The sequence below is a fragment of the Sorex araneus genome, chromosome 6 (assembly GCF_027595985.1).
Source record: "Sorex araneus isolate mSorAra2 chromosome 6, mSorAra2.pri, whole genome shotgun sequence".
NCBI classification, from domain to species: domain Eukaryota; kingdom Metazoa; phylum Chordata; class Mammalia; order Eulipotyphla; family Soricidae; genus Sorex; species Sorex araneus.
Window position 1 is genome coordinate 28,912,867 of NC_073307.1, and position 18,478 is coordinate 28,931,344.

The window sequence follows — 18,478 nt, forward strand, 5'->3', positions numbered from 1 at the left end:
CCGGCCGCTCCACCGGAAGCGGCCGAAACCGCAACTCCGAGACCGATCGGGAGATAAGCTTAGGTGAGGTCTCGCGACCAGTCTCGAAATCTCACGAAAAGTTGGAAGCCGCTTCACTTCGCCGCCCCGCTTCACCGCCCCAGTTCTTACGTCACGGCGAAGTCACGCCCTTGGGCGTTCACTTGCGTGCTCGGGCTTGCCGCGCATGCGTGCTTCCCGTCCCTCCGCCCCCGCGCGGGCTTCTCGCTGGCCAGTCGCGCGTGGGCTGAGGCCCTGGGCGGGTGTTGTGAAGGCTTGTTTGCTTGAGCGCGAACCCCCCAGGGCCGACGGGAGTGCACCGTCCTCCCCGGAAAGGGGGTCCAGCCCCCCGACGTAAAGCGAATGAGTGGTCGCGCGCGCTGCTAACGGCAGGCTGGGGAGCACGGGGGCCGGAGCCGCGGCCATGAACTCACCCGTGGACCCCGGAGCTAGACAGGCGCTAAAGAAGAAGCCGCCCGAGCGGACCCCGGAGGTAAGGCCGGCCGGCCCGGCGCGCTTCTGGCTGTCCGAAGGACCGCATCTTGCGGTCCGAAACCTGTGGCAACTGTCCCCTCGCCGGCCCGTCGCACCTGTTAACTGGGTGCCCGCCCTGCCGCGCCGGCCCGGGACGTCCTCGCGGGCTCGGGGAGGACCGCCTTTCCTCTCGCGGGCCGCCGCCCCGCGCACCCGTCCGGGCCCGCCACTTCCGAGTGTTTTTGACAATTCCGCACCATTCGTAAACTCGTACCTTCCCGTGAAATGTGGGGCTCCGAGCGGGACTGCGCGAGAGGGAAATAGACGACGGAAAGTGAGGTAGAAATTGTAAATAGTTGTCACGTCGGAAGGTACCTGAAGTCTCCTTGCTTAAAAGTTTCCAGAGTCGGCGTGAAACTTTTTGTTCCCCCGGACGGTGAGCTCCGTTGCGGAGGATGCCTGTTTGAAAGTTCAGTTCTCGAGAGGGACTTTTTCAGACTGGTGGTGGGGAATTTTACGGTACTTTATGTTCGGACTCAAAACTTCGTGTCTTGAGTGAGAAGAAATGGCATCAGCGTTAATGATTTTTTACTTGAGCTGGAAACTAATTTTCAGGCACCTGACTTAAACCTGTTAGTTTTGCAATCCTTTTAAGTGTGCTTAGGTTTGGAGGAAGAATTGGGAAAGTTTCTGTAGGTGGTATGTTTCCCCCAAAAAAGCTAAAAGAATGTGAGTGTATTGTTAAATTGTCTTATGTATAGAGGGATGTACAAATGAAATGCTTTGGTTAATTCTGAGTTACTTTTGATTTTAAGTATTAGTGTATTTTTAATATATTTACATCATATATTACTAGCTTTGGGCTGACTTCTTTTATGACATGACTTTATTTCAAGTCATAATTGTAGTCGAGTGCCAGACTGTTGTGAGAGAATCTTAGGCGTGGATTAAAAACAAGGCAAGTTCTGCCATTGTCCAGTCTTCCTTTGAGACATACATTTATAATTCCATGTCTCCTAATTTCCCTGTAATGATCCTTGAAGTCAGCTGTGAGCTAATTGAAGGCATTCAACTTGGAACAGGTGAACCCAGCCATGGTTTTCATAATAGAAAGTACACAGTCCAATAATGTCTAATGTAGGTTTTACTTTTAAATATTGGATTTAAAGTTTACAAGACAGCTTTTTGTTTGTTTTGGGGCCATACCCAGCAGTGCTCAGAGCTAACTCCTGGCTCTGTACTCCAGGATTACTCCTGGCAGGCTCAGGGAACATTATGGGGTACAAGAAATCAAACCAAACCAGGGTCAGCTGTATGCAAGGCTAATGCCCTACCTGCTGTACTCTCTTACTGGCCCCTGTATTTGCTTTTTAATTACTTAGTTATTTTTAAGATTTTTTTTTTTTTATTGAATCACTGTGAGGTAGACCCTTAAAAATTGTTGATACTAAGTTTCAGTCAGTGTTCCAACACTCATCCCTCCAAGTCCACTTGGTTTTAAATAGCTGATCTTGAGCATTTGTGAATTTTCTAAATCAGTCAAGAAGTTATGTTCACCCATGTGTGCTGTGGAAAATACTTTATCTTCTTTTACTGGAACAGCAGCTTTTAAGCAAATGTTAAACAATTGTCCACGGTACTTGAACTAGAGCCCTAACATCTAGCAGCAGGGTGTTACTTGCTTAATTCATAGAATAGTGTACAATATGGGGTATGAAAGTATGACTGTTAAAATTGTAACCTGAATCCCAGTGATAATTTGTGGTGAATAACTTGATGAAATTTATTTATTTCTGTTTTCATAAGATCTTTATTCTTTTCAGTAGATCTTTAAGACCCTATTAACATATTGTACACTTACTGAAAGCTTACACTTCAGGGTACTAGGATCTATCAGTGAACAAAATAGGCCTGCCCAAGTGGTGCTTACATTGTAACAGGGAAGAAGTGAGACAAATAAGTACACAGTAAATAGCATAATGTTAGATAATTTTTGAAAAATAGGAGCAGGTTAAAGGAGTTGAAAACATGAGGCAAGGGTTGAGTTGTAATTTAAGGTGGTCACTGTTGTTGTTGGTTGAGATTGTACATTAGGTCTGGGTACCAGTTTTGCATACAGCCAACCCTAGTTCAAATCCTGGAACCACATATGGTCCCCCAACAGTGATCTTTGAGTACAGAGACAAGAATAGCCCCTGAGTACTTTTACAGGTGTGGCTCAGAAACAAAACAAACAAAACAAGTGTGCTGGTTGAGAAAATACTTGATTGAAGCCTTGATGAATGTGTTCGAATTAAGTGTGGGGTTGATTATGGAGGGAAATCTTGATCAAATGGACTAATCATTGCAAAGGCCATAAGGTGAGAGCATGCCAAATATGTTCATGGGCGATCAAGGAGCACTGAGTGACAAGAGGACAAAGAGTTGTAAATTCTTTGACTTTTGAGTGATTGAAATGAGGTGCTTAAAAGATTGTGAAGCAGAGTGATACCACCTTGTTTACTTGTTTGTTATTTTGGACCATATCTCGTGTCACTGAGGGCTTACTCCTGCTTCTGTGCTTAGGGATCACTCCTGGCGGGGCTTCAGAATCATGCTGTGCTGGAACCTGAACCTGGGTTGATCTCATGCAAGGCAAATGCCCTGTTCTCTGAATTATCTACAGCCTCCAATTGTTTTTTTTTTTTTTTGGATCACACTCGGCGATGCACAGGGGTTACTCCTGGCTCTGCACTCAGGAATCACCCCTGGCGGTGCACAGGGGACCATATTGGATGCTGAGAATCGAACCTGGGTCGGCTGCGTGCAAGGCAAACGCCCTACTGGCTGTGCTATTGCTCCAGTCCCCCCATTGTTTGTTTTTTATGTACAATCAAGTACATTGGGTGGTTGTAGGTGTACCTAAGCTGTAGGGTACAAGTCTCTCATGTTTGAGGCCCAGAGTTTGATCACTGACATCCCCACCAGTGTCCTGTTTGCTAGATTGTATGTGGGTGCAAGGGAATAAAGACGCAGGAATAAAGAGGCTAAGAAGTAGATGGTTATGCAAATACTTTGAAGTTTTTGGTTTTTTTTTTTTTTTTCAGGTTTCTTTTGACCATTCCCAGTGTTGCGTAGATCTTAATCCTGGCTCTCTGGTGCCAGGGATCGAACAGGGGTGAGCTATGTGCAAGACAAGCACCCTACCTGCTATTTCATCTTCTAGGCTTCATTTTGCAGGTTTAACCAACAACTGATGAATTAGATTCTTCTTTTCTTCTCTCTTCTTTTTTGGTGGGGAGAGATTAGGCTACTTCTAGCTCTACTTGGTTATTACTTCCAGTGGTGGGTTTTTTCTGGGGGCGTGGGGGCATCCTGTGGCAGGGATTAAATTGGCCTTGGCTGCTTGTGAGGCAAGGTTAGCATTACTGCCTATACTATCTTGGGTCCTGTTTTAAGAATAGGAGCCATATCCCACTGTGCTGTGAGCCTGGGTAAAACAACTCAAGGCCTTTGACATGCTATGCAGGTACAGTGCCACTTGAATAGAATCCTAGGCCCAATATATGTGCATATGATTTCAAGGGTTTCAGTTTAAATGGTGTTGAAGTTGCCGTCAAAGAGTCTGAGATGCCTTCAGAGAGATGGGAAACAGCAGGAGGAACAGGTTGTGGGGAGGGGCGAATCTGAAATTCAGAATTCATGTCAAGTTTGAACAATCTTTTAGAATTCTTGAATAAGATGTTGTATACACATTTCTAGAGAGAAGACTAGATGGTACAAAGAAATTTTATGGTCTTTTTTTTTTTTCTTTTTTGGGTCACACTTGGTGGTGCACAGTGGTCACTCCTGGCTCATGCACTCAGGAATTACCCCTGGCGGTGCTCAGGGAACCATATGGGATGCTGGGAATCGAACCCAGTTCGGCCGCGTGCAAGGCAAATGCCCTACCCGCTGTGCTATCACTCCAGCCCTGAAATTTTATAGTCTTTAGCATGTTAAATTTGTTTACTGTTGTGAACCTAGATGAAATTACTAAGATAGTGAAGTAAATTGAGAATAAAACCTGGATCACTTCATCATTCTGTACAGAAGAGAAGACACCAGAAGGAGAAGGGATGGTTACAAACTGTGAAATAAGAAGGGGAAACCAAGCCAAAAAAAATGCATAAATTGGGGATGATAAAACTCATTCAGTATTTTATCACTGACTGGATGCAGAACATGAAAAATACAGATAATAATCAGATGTTAAAGATAAGAGTAGACAAGAATCAGTCTGGTAATCAGATGTTTGCATCCTATTATTAATGAATAAAGAACTCTTTAGTTTGTCTCAGAACAAAATTAATGGTTTCTTTATTTTGAACTTTTTGTTGTCATTATGTGCATCTATCAACTTAAGCAAAATCTAATGAGTCAGACACTGAATCTTGAAATGTGAAACATATGTCATTGAGAACTGCATTCTAACAGTTTTAACTTTTCTGGACATTTCTCATTCTTTGAAGCTCTAACTTTTTAGCATGCTGTGTTTCCCTGAACTAGTATTGATTTTCTTCTCCACTTCATAAAGTATATTGCTTTATTTTTTTAATTAGTATTTTGTTTTTTGTCTATTTCTGGCTCCTCTCTTGGGACTTGGAGTCTGATGCAAAGCTGAGAATTGAATCTGTGTCTGCATACAGAGCATATGCTTCCAGCCCTTTGAACTATGTTCCTGGTCCCTGCGAAAATATTTTGTAATGGAAAATTTTAGATATAAAGACTGTATGGGATGATACTATTTTAAACTACAAAGTTATAAAGGTACTCACTTTGAATTCTTACATGAAAATAAAAGGAAACAGTAAAAATTGAGACTTGCGGGACAGGAATATGGCTTTAGTGCGGAGCACATGCTCTGCATGTTTAAGGTCCTGGGTTCAGTCTCTAGCAACACATGCTCTGCCCCCAGCATTGCATGCTTTACCCCAGCATCTCACAGTATAAAAAAATTGAGCCCCTATTAAAAAAGACTAAGCACCATGAGTTTGGCAGTTTCTCAACTCAATCCATATTGAGTTCTATCATCATCCTTATGATAGTTCTTTTTTGGGTTTTTTTTTTTTCTTTTTGGGTCACACCCAGCGATGCGCAGGGGTTACTCAGGAATTATTTCTGGTGGTGCTCGGGGGACCATATGAGATGCTGGGAATCGAACCCCGGTCAGCCAAGTACAAGGCAAACGCCCTACCCGCTGTGTTATCACTCCAGCCCCTATAGTTCTTTTTTTTAAACCTCAAGGTCCTGTGTCTCTGATTACTTTTTTTCCCTAAGAACTTAATACCATAGTGTGCTCACATTAAAATTATCAACAAGTATGTTAAAACAAAATTTAGAATTTAAGTCCACACATACACAGTCATACTAATAGATACTTTCTGGGAAATGCATTGTGAGGTATTCTTGTCATTCTGTGTAATTAAGCTGTCCTAAATATAACTTAACTACCTGCCTAGGTTGTGTGGTAGAGACTTTGGAACCATTGTCATCTTTGTGGTCCATTCTTTACTCAAGTGGCGCAGGCAATTGTAAAACTTGAAAAAATACCTATAGCAGTGATTATTGATTTTTTTTCTTTTTTAGATCTTAGACTCTCTTATTCAGTAATCTGCTTCAGTTAGTTTTTATAAGCCAGCACCTAGGATTATATATTACATTGGAGTCCCTTCTAGTTCCTTCTAATCTAATTACTAGTCCTAATGTTTTGATCACTAATGTCAGTATACTGTGTAGTTTTTTGTTTATTTTTTGTGAAGCAGGATTGCCCTTTTTATTATTATTTTTTTATTGAATCACCATGTGGAAAGTTACAAAGCTTTCAGGTTTAAGTCTCAGTTATACAATGCTCAAACACCCATCCCTTCACCAGTGCACATATTCCACCACCAAGAATCACGGTATACCTCCCCCCTTCCCCCCACCTCCCCAGCCCCCCACCCCGCATGTGTAACTGGTAAATTTCACTTTACTTTCACTTTACTTTGATTACATTCAATATTTCAACCAAAAAATTCACTATTATTGATTTGGAGTTTCTTCCCCCTAAAGTCGACCTGAAGCAGGATAGTTTTTATTGGAACTTTCTTAGATGGGAGGGGAGTGAAAGATAGGAATTATGTGTTTAAGAGTGAAAACAGGCTTCTTCAGAGTGGAAAAAGCAAAGAGGCATAGGGATAGGCAAGTGAGATATTTGTTCAAATGAGAACAAGGGTTGAAGAACCTTAATATACTAGTAGTAACTGTTTTAAACAATTCGGAAATTTGTACTTTAACTGTTTTCTTTTACCATTTTCCAGTGTGTATTAGTTAACCCGTTGATGGAATTACACACACCTGGGTTCCTCTGCCGGTACCTTCATGCATGAGGCCTGTCCGAACGTGTGGAGAGGGGCCTCCAGCATGGCTATAGCTAGGTTCCAGTGGTCTTTGGCCGCCGGGAGCTCTGCTCGAGGTGGGGAGGGAAGCTGGAGCCCATTCCCTCCGAGGGGCCCCAGGGAAGACAGCCAGGCGTGCGGGCAAGAGACTCTTTGCCCAGGTGTGTGTAATTCTATCAACGGCCAACATCCAGAGAGAGACTTAAAAGCAAGCTCTCAGAAGCCAAAGCAAGCTCTTTGGCCTGCTTCTCCCTCTGGGAGAAGCTGGCAATCTTCTGAGAGTTTACTGCCCACATGGGACAGCCTTGCAAGCTTCCCATGGTGTATTCATATGCAAAATCCAGTAACAAGCTGGATCTCGTTTCCCTGACCCTGAAGAGCCCCCAGTGCAACATCGTTAGGAGGACCGAGTCAAGACTTCTAAGATCTCAGGGAAAGGACGAAATGAGATGTTACTGAGCCCGCCCGAGAAATTGGTGATTAACGGAATTTCATGATTTGTGATTAGTTAACCCATGATCCCAGGGTAATGGGCTAGAGTGATAGCACAGCGGGTAGGGCGTTTGCCTTGCATGCAGCCGACCCGGGTTCGATTCCTGTGACCCTTCCGGAGAGCCCGGCAAGCTACCAAGAGTATCTCGCCCCCATGGCAGAGCCTGGCTAGCTACCCATGGCGTATTCAATATGCCGAAAACAGTAACAAGTCTCACAATGAAGACATTACTGGTACCCAGTCGAGCAAATCGATGAGCAATGGGATGACAGTGACAGATACTAATACTGATGTTTCTACTTAGCCTGTTTCTATTCAGCCCAGTATTGATGATCCCAGCATGGGGATCACTGTGTTTTCAAGCCCCGCCTTCATCCATCACCCTGGGAAAAGGACAGAGAGGCAGGGTAGAAATAGCTCAGGTGTTTCTAGGGAACATGCTTTCTGCTTGGCAGTTGTCCCAGGTTTGACATTCAGGTAGTTCTGCCAACAGTCCTGATATGGTTCTCGATGGCAAAATGACTGTTAAAATTAGCAGTCTGATAATTCTTGATTTTGGTATTGATGTCTTTTGCCATGGTGCTAATTCCTAAAGAATGCACTGAAATGCCTTGCAGCTCAGTGTGATCCTCAGGAGAGTCCTGTTTCTACTTTTGATTTTTTTCTGCTGTCTTCCTCTAAATCCATTTGGTCAATAAATATTGACTCTCTACTTCACCTAGTTTGCTGCCCTCATTCAGAGGTTTTATTATTTTGGGGCCGATTTTTTTGCTTGAATGATTTATATTAGAGTGCTCTGACTAAGACTCAGGTATGGTAATATTCTACTCTTGCTCAGATTTAATTATCTCCCACTGCCTAGATATAGGTTAGCAATATAAATTATGACTCAATTCATTTTTGAGAATTAAAAGAGGTGTTATTCATATTTATGCTAGAATAACAGGTTAATGAGGTACCTGAGCTTCAGATAAACCGAGCTGTATGGTTACATAACCCAGATGGTAACGTGGATTTAATTCACTCATTTAACAGTGTATGTGTCTGACATAGTACTAAGAGTCAAGGTTGTAGAGAGAAACTGGACGTGATCCCTGTTGTCATGATAACATGGTCCCTGTTGTGTGAGAACACAGATCTAAGAACATGAGTGAAACATTAGCATTATTGTGTAAAAGGTATATTGACACTTTGGGTTGTGGAGAAGAGGAGCATAGAATTGAATCTTTAGTATTGTGACCAGTTGTGTGACTATCATCAAGGAGGGACTTTTTTCAGGCATAGCACAAAGGAACAAAGGCGGTAATTGGGTAAGGTCATGCATGTTTGTAAAACAAGAAGCCTATAATGGAACCTGAGAAAATGCTCTCCAGTTGGGGGTGACAGAAAGGGTTTTTCTTTGAGGGGTGAGGAAAATCTGGGTATAATTATGTTTTGAGGTTATCCTAAACTCCACCTCTACCAGAGAAAATTGTATTCCTTAGTTTTTAAAGCAAAATGTTTTTTAATTGGATCACCATGAACTATGAAGTTACAAAGCTATTCATGATTGAATTCCAGGCATACAGTGATCCAGCATCAGTTCATTTCCCTCAACCAATATCACCAATTTCCCTTCCACTCCCCATATTCATATTTAATTGGGATTGGGGCGGCAATTATGTGGAGGGGGTGGAGTCTGAAATACTCCTTTAAAGGAGTGTGATAATGAAAAAGGTTGTGAAATACAAAGCTAGTATATGGGGTGTTGTAGGGACCAGGAATACACAGTATTTTGTGTTAAATACTAGGCTACATATACTTGTAAGTTGGATAATTTCAGGGATTTTTACTTAGTGTTATGAAGGAGAACTTAATCAAAGTTTTATAAATAAAAACCACTGGAAGGTTTAACATGTTAACACCGGTAGGTACCATCTGTGGCTCACACTTGGCTGTGCTATGATTAGCACAAGTTGCAGCTAAAGCTTGGAAATATGGCTGTTTTTACAAAGACAGTTCTGTAGGTTTTGTTGAAGATGTTTGGTCTCTCAGGCTACCCTAGAAACTGGAGGACTTAGTAGCAAGGTAAACATAGAACATTTTGTCCAAAGTAGTAGTTTCTTTTTTGGAAAAAGGAAGACTGTTAGTTATTAGGATATAATGGAAAATAGGAGATATGTTCATAACTGTAGGGTGCAACTTAAGAGAATTATAGTAAGATACTAAGGAAGTTGACTAGGTTGGTCTAATATAGTTACTATTAGGTGTGGAATGGTCTAACTCTCACTGACTTTTGGATTAATTTTGAAATTAACTTTAAAAATAAAATGCAGATTCACTTGTACAAATATATGTGGGTATCCACCACTGTTATTCTAGAAGCTTACCCTTTGCTTCTTCACCAATACTCTTCCTAGGTGAAATCATTGTTAGAATATTCATCATAAATTTGCCCTGCTTGCTTTTAAACCTCATTTGAGTGGAATCATACAATATGTATTCCTTTTGGCAACCAAAAGGACTATACGATACCTTGGTTTTTTGCAGATTATCTCTGGACTAGATTTAGAGTATACTTTCTTGGGGCTCACCTTGATCTTTATCTGCTCAAGCTATATCCTGATTCATTCTCTGTATGCTATTTTGGGGGTAGAGGATATGGGATGTGGAGCAGATTTTGTGGCCACACTGAATGGTGCTTAAAGACCATTCATCTGGTGCTGGGGATTGAACCATGGTTGGCCTGAATCACATGCAAGACAAGCGCCTAACCTCCTGTGCTATCTCCCATCCTTACCCACTTTATTGGATTGTCAACTTACTCTGTCTAAGCCTGCTTTTGGGATAACTGCCTCTAAGTCCCAGGTATTGCAGGGCAAATCAAGATATACCCTCTCCTTAGGTTTCTCTCAAGCCTTTGCAATAGCATTGGGTCAGTTCTAGCAAAATTCACCTGTCACTTCTTGACAACATGTTTATGCATAGTGCAAGAGCAAATCAGAAATTGAGAAGGGGGCTGGAGCAATAGCACAGCGGGTAGGGCGTTTGCCTTGCACGTGGCCGACTCAGGTTCGATTCCCAGCATCCCATATGGTCCCCTGAGCATCGCCAGGGGTAATTCCTGAGTGCAGATCCAGGAGTAACCCCTGTGCATTGTCAGGTGTGACCCAAAAAGAAAAAGAAATTGAGAAGGATTTGGTTTGTTAACTGTTTATATTACTATTATAACCGGGGCAGAATTAGAGTAGAAAAGAAATGCAATTTTGTTTTTTGTTTGTTTGTTTTTTAGTGTATTGTATATATACAAACACACACACACATATATATATGTGTGTATATATATATATATAATTGAATCACCATGAGAAAGTTACAAAGCTTTCCAGTCTTAAGTCTCAGTCATACAATGATCAAACACCCATCCCCTCACCAGTGCACACCCCCCACCACCAAGAACCCCAGAATACCTCCCCCATCCCACCCCTCCCCCACCTATGTGGCAAATGATTTCCACCTTACCCTCTCTCCACTTTGATCACATTCAATATTTTGACAAAAGATCCACCATTATTCTTTTTTTTTTTTTTAGGATCCACCATTATTATTTGGAATTTTCCCCAACATTCAGACCTGCTGAAAAGGCAGGCATCATTAGACAGTTTGTTTTTTATTGCTATATGAAGAGCATTTTGGATTTCTGATATTCTAGTATTAAGTCTGGAGGGATTTCTGCCAAAAGCCGCTGAGTTCCGAGATTGTTTTGTGTGTCTCTGGGATCATGGCCATTCAGGAGCCAGGAGCCATTCGTGGGTGGCAACTTGGGGCCCGTTAGGGTGGGGAGAGGGGCCTGTTTCAGCCCCCATCCCACGAAGCCCCTTGTGTCATGTCACTGCAGTCTCATAGCTGGCTGTCCAATAGGCTCTGAAAAGGTGGCTGCCACTGTGCTGCCGCCGGGGAGAATAGGTGGAAGGGACAAACACCTTTCCCTACTCGAGGTGGCACGGTGCCGTAGTTTAGTGCTCAGTCCCGATGCATTTCTTCCAGAAGCTGCTGGGTTCTGAGGTTGGTCTGTGTGCCTCTGGGATCATGGCCGTTCAGGAGCCGTTCATGGGCGGCATCTCGGGGCCTCTTCAGAGCAGGGAGAGGAGAAATACAATTTTGGAGATTTGGGGGATCCCTACAAGAGACACAACACAGATAAGGGGGGATGTCGGCTAAGTATTTGGAATTTCACATCACACTGGGTGGATGGGTCTGAGTTGTTTGGAGAGTCTGCAGCATCTGGCTCTTTTGTAAAGCCAAATGAGATTGGTAGGAATGCTCGGTGTGAAAATGTGAAGAACAGTCAGTACTGGAGAGATAGCACAGAAGTCAAGTTGCATGCTTTCTGTGTGGCTGACCCTGGTTTGATCCCCAGCACCATGTAGGCTGCCGTGCATTCCTGGGTGCAGTCCAGGAGGCCGCTGAGCACTGCCAGAGTTCATCCTGTGCATCGAGAGGCTGCACTGCATCTTCAAACCTTCACATTAAACTGCTAATCCAGTTGGCTGAAAATTGCTGGGAACTCAGGAACCAGCTACTCACCACCCTCAACCATGAGGTGGGAAAAAAATAGAAAGACAGGATGCTCTAATTGTAAATGGGATGGGGAAGAAAACTGCCAGAGAGAATAGAAGAATACTGTTATAGGAAGGCATTTCAGAAAGAAGTCCCTGATGTCAGCTGCTGTAGTGAGATCAAGGAAAGTGAGGACTGAATTACTTCCAGCTGAGTGATTTTAGTGGCTTGATTAAAAAGAAAAATGATTGAAGAGAGAATAAGACCCAAGAAAGTGAAGGCAGCAAGTGTATTATTGGTGAATTTTGCTTCTAAAGGAAGGGAGATAGACTCCTCGATCTTCTGCTTGGTATTTTAAGGTTAATATTACCCATTTCTAACACACGCTGTAAACTATAAATATCATAATAGTACTTTTCAACATGGATTATATATTTTATCTCTACCTAGGGTTTTTGTGTTGTATTTTCAATGCCCTGGTTCACTCTTCTTTTCTTGAAGAAAAGAATTTATGAAATGCCTTATGAAATGGTTAAATCTTGGTATTTATAGAAAGCTCCTTAAATGTTATATTGCCCGAGGTGAGACACACTTTGCCATATTCCCCGTTTTTTTTTTCCCTCTATGCATAATAGGAAGGTGTGGTATACTTTCATGGCCCTAAAATTTCGTATTTTGTTGAGCTTTCTTCCAGTCTGGGCTTCAATACTAAGAACTTGAATAATCTGAACAAATTACCTAGCTTAAGTTTCAGTCTGAATGTTACTTGTATATATGTAGTGAAGTAGTACATATTAGTATTTAGCAAAATCTATGTGAAAATACTCAGTAAACAATAGTCATGCCTGTTAACTTTTGTTTTCTCTCTGCTGCTTGGTCAATTCAGACTCCACATCCATTGCTCATCTGCAAAATTTATATCCTTCGGTCCTCATTTTTTCCATTCCTTTTTGTTCCCAGGCTACATTGCACTTTCCTCCATTATAATTACTGAACTCTGTAGTGATTACTGCATGTTTGTCTCGCTGGCTTAATTGTAAACTGCTTGAGAACAGTGCCCGTATTCTAAATCTCCTGGCTCCCAATATGCACTACTTAATACATAGTAGTAATTTCTCTCTCTCTCTCTCATTTATTTATTTTTTTGGCTTTTGGGTTATACCTAGCATTGTTTTGGGGCTTCTCCCAACTTGATGCTTGGAGTGGCTCTGGTAGTGTTCAGGGATTCATGTAGTGCTGGAGATGAACCCAGGGTTCCAGTCTTTTATGCCATCTCCGTGGCCTCATAGTAGTGTTAGCTTTTGTTAGTATTTGATGTTCTAGGATAAAAGGACTGATAAAAGTTTGACGGAGTGGCAGAGATTGGTAGTAATATTCTCTTACTAAAATATGAATGAAGTACAATTTGCATAAATTTGTATTTTGCCAAGAACCTTTCCTTCAGGCTTAAAGCAGAAAGTCCCCCTCCCCCATGGCTATATAACACCTTTGCAGGAAATGTCACAAAGAGATACAAATAAGTGTCACTTTTAATTTTTTATGTGTGTTTTAATGAAATTACTTAAAACCGGACATTGAGCCAGAGCGAGATAGTACAGTGGATAGGGCTCTTGCCTTGTATGTGGCTGAGCCCTGCCAGGGGCTGAGAAGATCCAGGAATAAGCCCTGAGCACTGCTAGGTGTGGCCCCAATCTCAAAACAAAACAAACAAAGCAAACAAAAACAAACTTGCTGGCAGAAATTTCATGCTCAGCCAGATGCTATTGATAATTATTTACAATCAAAGTATTTTTAAAAATTAATTTTGTTACCATGAAAGAGGGAAATAGAATTAAAGGAAATTAGAATTTTAGCTATTACAATTTGTCTGTTTCAGGATTCATAATAATTGATACTGATGGTTTTTTGAATGTACACTTGTCGGTTTGTTGGGTTTTTTTTGCTGAATTGATGAAAGAGCAACATTGTAATTTGGGGTCATTTTTGATTGAGTCACTGCATGCATCCTGAAGGTGGGAGAACAAAGGTCATGTTGTCCTTTTCTTCAGCAGATGCACATTTAAAGGGTTCCTTGAAAAGTTAAAGAACTTTTTTTATGCCTTAGGGAAAGCATTTGACCTTCATAAATTCAACTGGATAGAAAGAGAATTTAGATTTGTACAGGACCTTTATTATATAACAACTTTGCCGAGAACCTCATCTTATAATTTTGGAGACTTCTAACTTGAGAAAAAAAAGTTTGGCTATTCAGTTATTAAAACTTAGTTTCTGAGAAAGTGAAAATTCCTTGACAGTGAATTCTGCAAAGAGGAAGAGTGAATATGCTTGATGAACCTGACTACTTGAAAGAGTGCTGGGAGATGTGAACTCTTAAACATTGTGATTAGCATATTGCATATTGCAATAACTATTTGATATTGAAGAGAGATATTCTCTGACAGCTTACCATAAACTGAAACTTTGATGGATTGAGAATTTTTAGACTTGATCATATGGCAGAGACAGTGGGGCTTGTTTGACAAGACACTTGGTATGTTGAGGTGGCAGCACCATGTAGCATGTGTTTGTGTTTATGTACACACACATTTATAAATAACTTGAGTTGTGGGTTCAAGAACTGGTGAAATGAGTTGCATACAGATAAAGGAACTGAGCTCTAACGACCTACCAGCATTGCTCAAGGTTACAAGATTCATTTTGAACTTCCTCAGTGTGATAGCACTCCACTGTTTTCTCTTTATCAGAATAGTAAATTTAGATTTATATTTTTTGGAGGAGGCCACAACTAGTGATGATCAGGAGTTGCTCCTGGTTGTACACTGAGGAATCATTCCTGGTGGTGCTCAGGGGACCATATGGGATGTTGGGAATTGAACCTTGATTGGCCCTGTACATTGGCAAGTGCCCTCCCTGATGTCCTATCTCTCTAGCTCTTAAGATTATATCTTAAACTTTAAACTTTTGTTTTTATATCAGCATTTTTGTAGATTCCTAAATTTCCCTAAATTGGTGCCTCTTGTTTAATAGTTCCTACATATGAAGTACTTGAGGGTGCCTTTGGCAAATGGATTTCCAAAGGTTTGTAGTGCCAATTGAAGTTTGAATAATTTATTTCACTTTTAAATCTGAGGCAGAGGTTTGGTTTAAAAAAATTTTTTTTTAACTTTTTCTTTTTAAGGATGGCAGTCTAATGGCTTAATATTGGTGTGGTATTTTTTAAGCATTACATTTGGAGGCGTGGTTGTGCCACACCTGGACATGCTGGGGGACTTTGTGCCAGGGATCAAACTGTGTTCTGCCTTAGTCCCTGTAATACCTCTAAGTACTATTTTTATTTTTTTTTTATTTTTTTTTAAAATTTATTTATTTTTAATTAGAGAATCACCGTGAGGGTACAGTTACAGATTTATACACTTTTGTGCTTATACTTCCCTCATACAAAGTTTGGGAACCCATCCCTTCACCAGTGCCCATTCTCCACCACCCGTAAACCCAGTGTCCCTCCCACCCTCCCCACTCCCATCTCCCCCCCACCCCACCCTGCCACTGTGGCAGGGCATTCCCTTCTGTTCTCTCTCTCTAATTAGCTGTTGTGGTTTGCAATAAAGGTGTTGAGTGGCCACTGTGCTCAGTCTCTAGCCCTCATTCAGCCCGCAACTCCCTTCCCCCACATGGCCTTCGACTACAATGTAGTTGGTGATCGCTTCTCTGAGTTGACCTTTCCCCGGAACGTGAGGCCAGCCTCGAAGCCATGGAGTCAACCTCCTGGTAACTAAGTACTATTTTTAAAGTTAAATATAAAAGATTAAAGTTCTTTCATTAGAAGAAAAGATGGACAAACTGACAGTTAAAATGCAGCATGGTTAAATGCTGTGATAGTGGTAAATATCAGGAGCTCAGGAGTTTGTAGAAGACTATCAGGAGTGAAGAGTAAAATGTATATTGGTGTGTTGAAATTGTTTTTAAAAAGAGAGGGAACCCAGGGGACTAGAGATACAGTACAGCAGGTGGGACACTTGCTTGCATGTGGCAAGCCTGGGTTCAATGCCCAGAACCCCGTATGATCCTTTGAGCCTCCCAATACTGTTAACCCCTGTCTACAGGGACAAGAGTTAGTCCTGAGAGTCACCAGGTGGCCTAAACCATCCCCTCCCCACCAAAAAAAAGAGAAGCTGGGTGAAGTCAGGGGGAATCTTGATTTCAGTGTAGATTAGAATATGTAAACCTAAATGAAGAAGGGACTTGACACTATATGTTTGCTTAGAAGGGGATAATAGCATTTGCTAAACTAACAAAATGTATTTGGCAAGAACATACAAGTTTCCTGGGCAGCTGGAATATTAGGACAAAAATGAGTATAAAATAGATGAAGATAGATGCTTGGTCAGTTTCCAGATCATGAGAAAGACTATTCTTGTTAAGGGATTTTTTTTTTTTTTTTTTGCCTTTTGGGTCACACCTGGCGATGCACAGGGGTTACTCCTGGCTCTGCACTCAGGAATTACTCCTGGAGGTGCTCAGGGGACCATACGGGGTGCTGGGAATCGAACTTGGGTCGGCCACGTGCAAGGCAAATGCCCTACCCGCTGTGCTATCGCTCCAGCCCCTCTTGTTAAGGGATTTTTATATGTATTTTAGAAAGATCACTCTAGCATTAGTAATTAATAATGGTTTTTAGGGGTCCAGAGTAGAGAAAGAAGACTGCTTTTTGTTATCTAGTGAGAAATAATCCTTTTATTATTTTTATTAGGATGATGGACAAAATATTTAGAACATAGAATTGAAAATTTTTGGTCAGCAGCAGTTGAAGGTAAATACTGCATTTAGGGATCCTTAGAAGCAAGACATAGCTAAGCTAAATATTGAGTTTCACTTTGATATTTTGCACTTGAGATTCTGATGAACCTTCATACAGGTTTAAAATATTCATTGTGTAGTTTACTGACACTTCCGGGCCTGGGGCGGGGGGAGTGTGTGCCATTATTGTGTATCTGGTTAATGGTGGCTATGGATGTGAAGGATGTTCTGTACTTACTGTGTTTCCCATCAGAAGACAAATAATCATTTTTTATTTGTTTATGGTCCACACCTCACAGTGCTTAGGGACTATATAGGATGTCAGGGATAGAACCCTGGTTGACCCTATGTAAGGCAAGTGCCCTGCCTACTATATTATCTTTCCGGCACCTCTTTTTCTTATTTTATTCTGCACAGTCCCTTCATGCTTAGCACTCTTTGAATTGCCAGTGACAAATAGGGCAGATGTTTTTTCTGTTGTTGAAGATGCTTAATTTGATCTTCATCTCTTTTGAAAAGGCATGTGTAGTGGTATAAGTGGTCCTTTGGGTTATAGGTTGAGAGTGTGCAAATATCATTTTCTAACAGAGTCATGTATTGACTTGTTAGCATTTATTCATGATAATGGTATCAAATGATCATTTGGTGTGGGGTTCTCAGGGCTTGCTCCTTGCTCTACGCTCAGGAATCATTCCTGGCAGTGTTTGAGGCACCATATAGGGTGCTGTATGATCGATCAAACCCAGGTCAGTCATATGGTAGGCAAGTGTTCTAGCCATTGTACTATTCTTCTAGCCCCTATCTAGTCATTTTCTCCCCATGACCAATCTTTTTACTTTTAATTTTTTGTTTAAAATGTTTAAATTTTAGGTAACATCATTTACAGTACTGTTAAAGATAGGATTTCATGCATAAACTATTCTAGCACCACACCCTCCACCAGTGTCTGAGTGACCATCTCCCTCCCACCCCCTCGGTTGGTGTATTCCCCCCACCCCACATACACAAAACCATAAACCACCACCACCACCACCACCACATCCAGTTTCCTACTAAAGACAAGTTCTCAGTTTCTGTTGCCTTTGAGTATTTGTTTTACCCTTACTTTGTTTCCTTATATTCCACTTACAAGAGCAGATCATTCGGTGCCTGTCCCTCTCCTGTTGACTAACTTCACTTAATATGATACTCTCCAGATCCACTCACATAGCAACAAAATGCGTGATTCATCTTTTCTTAAATCCTAGCAAGTAGTATTCCATCGTAATGTATCATGGTTTCTTTATCCAGCTACTTGTTCTTGAATGTTTGAGTTATTTCTAGATTTTGGCTATTGCTACTAGTGCTGCAGTGAACATAGGAGTACAAATGTTTTTTCTGAATAGAGTTTTGGGGCCCTTGGGATGGATGTCAAGAAGTGGAATTGCTGGGTCATATGGAAGGTCAATTCCTAGTTTTTTTTTTTTTTTTTTTAAGTATCTATATTGTTTTCTGAAAGAACTGGACCAGTTGACGTTCTCACCAGTGGTAAATTGGGAGTCCCCTTTCCCTTACATCTATGTCAGTACTGGTTTTCATTCTTTGTGATGTCTCACTGGTATGAAATGATACCTCATTGGTTTTTTGATTTGTATTTCCTTAATGATAAGTGATGTAGAGCATTTTTTTCATACACCTTTGTCATCTATATTTCGTCCTTAAGGATGTTTTTGTACATCTTTTCCCCCATTTTTGATGGTGGTGTTTGTTTTCTTCTTGT

The 18,478-nt window shown here is 41.4% G+C and overlaps 1 protein-coding gene across 7 annotated transcripts in view; it reads left to right on the top strand.

Moving 5' to 3' along the window:
• The first annotated feature begins 229 nt into the window (after positions 1–229).
• The window catches only part of RAPGEF6 (Rap guanine nucleotide exchange factor 6), a 187,462-nt gene continuing 169,213 nt past the window's right edge, over positions 230–18,478 (top strand). For all 7 annotated transcript variants that reach the window (XM_055143032.1, XM_004609838.2, XM_004609836.2 and 4 more), the window contains exon 1: positions 230–511. In XM_055143032.1, the coding sequence (XP_054999007.1) occupies positions 443–511 (69 nt within the window). In that variant the 5' untranslated portion in view covers positions 230–442. The remainder of the gene's footprint in view (positions 512–18,478) is intronic.